This window comes from Mandrillus leucophaeus, unplaced genomic scaffold (genome assembly GCF_000951045.1).
Source record: "Mandrillus leucophaeus isolate KB7577 unplaced genomic scaffold, Mleu.le_1.0 Scaffold109, whole genome shotgun sequence".
Classification (NCBI taxonomy): Eukaryota; Metazoa; Chordata; class Mammalia; order Primates; family Cercopithecidae; genus Mandrillus; species Mandrillus leucophaeus.
The window spans coordinates 1,056,832-1,063,656 of record NW_012099098.1 but is presented as its reverse complement, the minus strand read 5'-3'; the positions used below and the strand labels follow the sequence as shown (position 1 = coordinate 1,063,656).

At 60.2% G+C, this 6,825-nt stretch overlaps 1 protein-coding gene across 2 annotated transcripts; it reads left to right on the top strand.

Annotated features, from left to right (window-relative positions):
* Positions 1-934: 934 nt before the first annotated feature.
* On the top strand, positions 935-5,262 carry LCN2 (lipocalin 2). Of its 2 annotated transcripts, none has more exons than XM_011987990.1 (7): positions 935-1,129; positions 1,721-1,857; positions 3,406-3,485; positions 3,674-3,793; positions 3,983-4,084; positions 4,908-4,934; positions 5,118-5,262. In XM_011987990.1, exons 1-6 carry the CDS (start codon positions 992-994, stop codon positions 4,925-4,927), a joined length of 597 nt encoding a protein of 198 aa, XP_011843380.1. In that variant the 5' UTR covers positions 935-991; the 3' UTR covers positions 4,928-4,934; positions 5,118-5,262. The 2 variants fall into 2 exon arrangements, with proteins under 2 accessions (XP_011843380.1, XP_011843388.1); XM_011987998.1 differs by having other exon boundaries at positions 4,908-4,938; positions 5,118-5,260.
* The last annotated feature ends 1,563 nt before the right edge of the window (positions 5,263-6,825 follow it).

The following is a 6,825-nucleotide window of genomic DNA, read 5'->3' as shown; positions in this document are numbered from 1 at the left end:
CCCCCATTGAGATAACTGCTTCCCTACTGGACAAGGCTGGGACCAGCCATCTCGGCTCTGGAACCCCTGGCCTGGGCTGCTGGGTTCAATGGACAAAGACTGTGATTAGAGTCAGAGGGATGGTCTCAGTGACCTCAAGGATAAGGCCAGATCCTTGCACTCTCAATGACCCAAAGCAACAAGTATCCAGAACAGCAGTGTGGTGCCTTCACGCCCCCAGCCATCAGCCTGACTCACCCAGGACAGGGACTGTAGCCTCAGCACTCAACCCGTGTGCCCTGTGTGGGGCCTCTTCCCACGGCACTCACAGGAGAGGCGGGGGTCTCTGGGGTCCGCTGGGGTCCCCCCTTGCAAATGGGGCAAGGAGCTGTCTCAAGGCCTCTGGAGCACACGCAGGTCCTGGCATGGGGCTCCTGGGAGGGCCATGATTCTGGGCTCCATGAGTTCAGAGCAGACGCCTTCTTTTTCCTTGTCCACTGTCAACCACGCCACCCTTCTCTGGCCCTTAAAAGAACCAGGAAACAGCACGTGACCTGTGGGAAGGAGGCATTCATTCTTTCCTTTCTGTGGGCATGGGGAGGGGACCACAGGGCACATACCCCACCCTGGGCTCCAGCTGAGCAGGGGAGTCAGAGATGACAATTCTTCCAGCTCACAGGCCAGCGGCCCACACACAGGGCAATCAGAAGAACGGAAGGGCACAAGGAGTGCGCAGAGGGAGTCGTTGTCCCTGCCAGAGGTGCCGCACTCTGGGAATGTCCCTCACTCGCCCCATCCTTCTGTCTTGCCCAATCCTGACCAGGGGCAGAAATCTTGCCAAGTGTTTCCGCATGAGTTGCTGGCAATTGCCTCATCTTCCTGGTCTTGGCAAAGGATGAATCAGCCCACGCTAGAGCCCATAAATAGGGCCACCCAGGTGAGCCTCTCACTCGCCTCCACTCCTGCCAGGCCCAGTAGCCACCACAGCGCCTGCTTCCTCAGCCCTGAAATCATGCCCCTAGGTCTCCTGTGGCTGGGCCTAGCCCTGTTGGGGGCCCTGCATGCCCAGGCCCAGGACTCCAGCTCAGACCTGATCCCGGCCCCACCTCTGAGCAAGGTCCCTCTGCAGCAGAACTTCCAGGACAACCAGGTAAGGGCCCAAGAGGGGCACCTGCAGGCGGGGCCTGGGGAAGAGTGGGAGCAGAGGGGAGGAGAGGTGAAGAGACTCAGGAGGAGCGTTGGGCAGGACTCCAGGTTTCCAGGACGCCAGGAGTTCAGGGTCCAGGTTTCAGCTCACTCTGTGCCACCAGGGTCCCTGAAGGAAACCATGCCCCTTCCCCCCATCCCCACCCCCATCCCAGCCTGAACAGACTCCCCCAGGTCCACGTCCCCTCTCCCATAACCCCCATTGTCCAAGGAAGGTGGGAACACTTTTAGTCCCCCCCACACAAATGAGGAAACTGAGGCTCAGGAAGGCCCACCAGCCATGTGCCTCCTCCTGTAAGGAGATCACCCTCCTCCCTGCCAGACTCAGAACCGCCTCTTCCCCCAGGCCTCCCTTCTAGGCTGATGGCCTCCTGCTCCTGCCCCTTCACCAGTGCAGGTCCAGCCTGGGCCCTGCTGCCCAGCTAGAGGGGCTCGTGGTTCCAGACTGGGCGGCTCAGAGGTGCCACAGGGACAGAGCTGGAGGGGTGGCTCCTAGGGCCATTCCTGGGCTGTGCCTATCATCAGTCTCCTGCAGTTCCAGGGGAAGTGGTATGTGGTAGGCCTGTCAGGGAATGCAGTTGGCAGAAAAGACGAAGCCCCGCTAAAGATGTATGCCACCATCTACGAGCTGAAAGAAGACAAGAGCTACAACGTCACCTCCATCCTGTTCAGGTGAGGGCTGACATCTCCTGGGGGTATGAGAGGCAGACTGATATCACAGGCAAGGGATGGCCAAAGCTGAGGGATCCTGTCGTTCACCTCACTGTTCTGCCCGGAATTCATCTGTGTTCATCCTTCCTGCATTCCTTAGGGCAACGTTTATAGCGCAGACACACAGACAGTGGTAGGGATGGACACGCACAGTCGTTAGAAAACAAGACGGAGAGAGGAGGGGTGCCGGGAGTGGGAGGAGGGGACACCGGATCCAGCCTGGAACCCCACCCAGGGCCTTCAGGGAGGGCTTCCAGGAAGGTGGTCTTAAAAGAGCCAACCTGCTTCAAAAGGAAGTGAGGGGTGTTCCCGGCAGGGGCCGGAGTCAGAAAGAGCCCCGCTTCAGGAAGGAGCAAGCCATCACAGGGTCGCCCTGAGCAGAGCTGCTGAGCAGCCTGGCGGGGCAGGCAGCCACACTAGCACGTAGCACAGTCCTCAGGCCCTGCCCCAGCGGATCTGCTGCAGAGTGGCTTAGAGTTGGCTGCAGGGTGGGGAGACTTGGTGGGGTGCAGCTTGGGAGGTCGGGAGACCAGCGAAAGTGAAGCGGGGCCATCACAGGTGGGAGAGAACAGGTGCAGGGTGAGCGGGCAGGGAGCCAGGGATCAGCCGTTCCCAGTAGGTTTCTTTTTTCTTTTTTTCTTTTTTTTTTTTGAGACGGAGTTTCACTCTTGTTGCCCAGGCTGGAGTGCAATGGACGGTCTCGGCTCACCACAACCTCCACCTCAAGTGATTCTCCTGCCTCAGCCTCCCTAGTAGCTGGGATTATAGGCATGTGCCACTATGCCCGGCTAATTTTGTATTTTTAGTAGAGACAGGGTTTCTCCATGTTGGCCAGGCTGGTCTTGAACTCCTGACCTCAGGTGATCCGCCTGCCTCGGCCTCCCAAAGTGCTGAGATTACAGGCATAAACCACCACACCCGGCCTCCCCAGTGGGTTTCTGACTGGCAGCTGAGTGGATTGGGATTAGGACATTTGTGGAGCAAGGAGCAGAATACAGACAGGTTGGGGAGCTCAGCCCTGGGGTGTCAGGGGATGGGAAGTGGGGGGACTCAAGGATGAGGTCAGGTTTGACCCGAGAGGTAGAGGAACGGTTGGCGTGGAGCAGACTGGAAGTACCAAGGTGGATCCCCAGGAGAGGGTATAGGAAGAGAAGCAGCAAGCTGAGCGCAGCGGAGAAATGCAGGGTTGCTGTGTGTGTGGGGGGAAAACCACCCAGGGAGGCAGCCAAAGGAAAGAAGGACATGGGGTGCTGGAGGGTCTGAGCAGGGTCCAGGGGCCCCAGGCAGCAGACCGGGACGGACAGCCTGGGATCAGCTCAGGGGGAAGGCCCAGGCCCATCGCGGCTGGGTGGGGTAGGGCCTCTCCAGGTAGTTGGGGATGAGCCATCACAGGTTGGGCCGGACTGAGAGCATCAGAACCCTGCTGCTGCCCTGGCCCTACCTTGTCCGGCACAGGAGGCCCAAGCCTGGGTTGTCTCCCCTCTCACCCACCCATCTCTCCCTCCCAAGGAAAGAGAAGTGTGACTACTGGATCAGAACTTTTGTTCCAGGTTCCCAGCCTGGCGAGTTCACACTGGGCAACATTCAGAGTGAGTCCTGAGTGAGGTGGGGCACTGAGCTGGGGCTCTGGGGAGCTGGGCGGGGGCACAGACCTTCCTGCCCCTCCACACGGATGTGTTGTATGGGGAGGAGCCCGAGCTGATGGGCTGGGGAGGGAGGGGGCAGCTCCCTCCTCCCATCCAGGGCAGGGCTGACCCCTCACCATCCATGCCTGCAGATCACCCTGGATTAACGAGTTACGTCGTTCGAGTGGTGAGCACCAACTACAAACAGTATGCCATGGTGTTCTTCAAGAAAGTTTCTCAAAACAAGGAGTACTTCAAGATCACCCTCTACGGTGGGTCCTCTCCCATCCCCTCGGGGACTGGCTCCTGATCACACTTAGCTGGAGGGGAGGCCGGTCCCCACCTGCGGGAAGAAGTCATTCCATAGACCCTCCATGAGGAAGGGATCTGAGGCCTCATCCACTCATTCCACGATATTTATGTGGTGTCTACCGGCCACTCACTGGCCATCTTGGTCACAGGGAGAACCAAGGAGCTGACTTCGGAACTAAAGGAGAACTTCATCCGCTTCTCCAAATCTCTGGGCCTCCCTGAAAACCAGATCGTCTTCTCTGTCCCAATTGGTAATGGCCAGTCTGGATGAGGGGACGGGGACATGGGAACTCTTCAGGCGGGATGCTTCCCTGCCAGGGAGGAGGGAGAGGAGAGACTCAGTCCTCAGCTTCAGTCACTGGAGCAGTGGACGGTCCAGGAGCTTCTTGGAAGCCACTCTGGGTCCAGGAAGACTGTGCCCCACCCCAGGGTCTATGGGACTCCCAGGGACCTGGGCCCCAAGTGCTCTTTCCTGGCAGTTTAGCCAGGGTCTGCCCAGATGAGGATTTCAGGCCCAGGCCGGAGTATCCATTTCTCAGTCTCACTGGCCTGACACCTCCGCCCACCCTCCCAGGCCCCCTTGTTCTGGGCCATCTTCCCCCACCCTCCCAGGCCTCATCACCCTGGGTTTTGCTGTCCTGGCTGTCCTCCCTCCCCTGGGGACTTGCTCACTACTGACTTGGGAGCTGTCCTTGACTCCAGGGAGCCTGGCTTGGGCAGGAGGCTCCAGTCAGGCCATTCAGAGAGCCACTGGCCTCCCCCAGACTGAGAGGCTGCCTGGACTAGTAAACAGGCGGGAGACCTGGGTGCCCGAGCAGCCTGGGAGCTGGGCCTCACTCAGGGCTCTCCCTCCCCAGGCCTTTCTCCCATATCCCCTGCCCCGCCATCTGCCCCTCTGTTGCCCCATCCCTGAAAGGAACCCCCACATCTTCTGCAGCTGGGCCAGGTGGGGCAGGGGCTGCCCAGGGACAGTGCAGAGGACCTGGCAGTCAGGGATCACACACACACGCGCGCACACACACACACACACACACACACACAGCTGCCTGTTCTGACGGACTTTCTCCCCAACAGACCAGTGTATCGATGGCTGAGTGCACAGTGAGTGTGTCCGGGCAGCTGGGAGGGGACTTGTGGGAGGCCAGGGTGCAGTGGGCTGGGGGTCTTGGGCCTGCCTTTGTTCTTCCCCCTGCCACCAGCACTGCTGCTGTCTTTATTCTGCTGTCCCCATCTCAGGTGCCTCCCATCTCCCCGCCCATCACTCTCATATCCACCTCTGTCCAGGGTGCTGCCAGCTGCCTCACCAGCCCGGACACCATTGAGGGAGCTGGGAGATGCTCCCCACCGTGCCACCCACCCAGCTGCTCCCCAGGCCACCCCGCTGATGGAGCCCCACCTTGTCTGCTAAATAAACGTATGCCCCCAGGCCTCTGAGTCCACACTCTTTGACCCCTGGGCTTTTGAGGAAGGGGAGGGGCAGGGGGCTCCCACTGGCATCACTCCCAGGGTTTGCACCCCCAGGATGGAGCCCAGCGAGCCCAGCCTGGGTGTTAGGGCTGCAGAGTGAAGACACAAGCTCCCCCCACCGTCATCACCAGCAGCTTTGTGGCTGACTGCCCTGAGTCCTTCCCACGTGGTGTAACACCGCACTCCCTCCTGTTATGACATGGAGCCCAGCCCCAGAGCAGCGGCAGTTCTCACATTCCCCTGCCTAGGAGGGTGCCCAGTCCATCGCAGACACGCTGGGCCACACCCCATCAGAGTGTGGCAGGGGCATGCGCAGCTGGAGGCCGTTCCAGGCAGAGAGGGTCAGCTCGGCGGGGGTGGTCCCTGCCCCTCTGCCGCCCACTGTGGGCCCCATGGGTGAGGAGCCATGTCCATGCTAACCCCGTTTCAGAGCGCTGCCCTTTACCCCACACCTCCCCGCCTGATGACATCCAGACCACGTTGGGGGTGCATTCTGAAGCCAAGGGCAGGGCCAGGGGGAAGTGAGGAGGGGCTATGCCGCCAAGAATCCAGTTCCCCAGGGCTCAGAGAGCTCCAGGCCTGCACTCATCACTTGGCTGCCCGTGTCAGGCCTGACAAGCCCTTGGTCCCCCACTGGCCACAGAGGCAACCTCTGCAGGTTCACGTCACACACAGGCACTCCCTCCCCAGCCCCTTTTCCAGGTGCAAGGACAGAGGCCAGAGTGGGTGGGGTTCTGCGGAAACCCCATGGACAGACACACCACCCCGTTCACCCCCGGCTGGGCTAAGGAGAGATGCTGGTACTGTGAGCCAGCTCCAGCCTCGGATCCCAAGGAGCAGGACAGGCCTGAGACCCGGGCCCACCAAATGTTGCCAAAGCCTCGGAAGTCTGGTCCAGACTCCCGGAAGAGGCCAGCTTGGGGCAGCCCGGGCTTTGAGAGAGGGATGGGACTGTTCCCAAGCCCAGAGAGGCTCTGGGCTGAGAAAGGCACTCAAGGACTGCTAGCTGGCCAAGGGAGTGGACATCGCACCCAGCACGCCTGGCCCTTGGGCTCCAAATGGAGCAGCAGATCCAGTTTCCTAGCCTGGCCCAAGCAAGGCAGCTTCTTGTCGCCCCTGGGCCTGCTGAGCCTTTCAGGATCAAAAACTCTTAGGGCCTAGAAGGGTTTTGTGTTTCCTTCCGGGTGGCCAGAGGTTTGAGTTTCCTATTGCCGCTATTGAAAGAGGCAGGATGGCCAGGCGCGGTGGTTCACACCTGTAATCCCAGCACTTTGGGAAGCCGAGGTGGGTGGATCACCAGGTCAGGATATCGAGACCAGCCTGGCCAACATGGTGAAACCCCGCCTCTACTAAAAATACAAAAAAATTAGCTGGGCGTCGCAGCGCGCGCCTGTAGTCCCAGCTGCTTGGGAGGCTGAGGCAGGAGAATCGCTTGAACCCAGCAGGCAGAGGTTGCAGTGAGCTGAGATTGCGCCATTGCACTCCAGCCTGGGCAACAGAGCGAGCGAGACTACGTCTCAAAAAA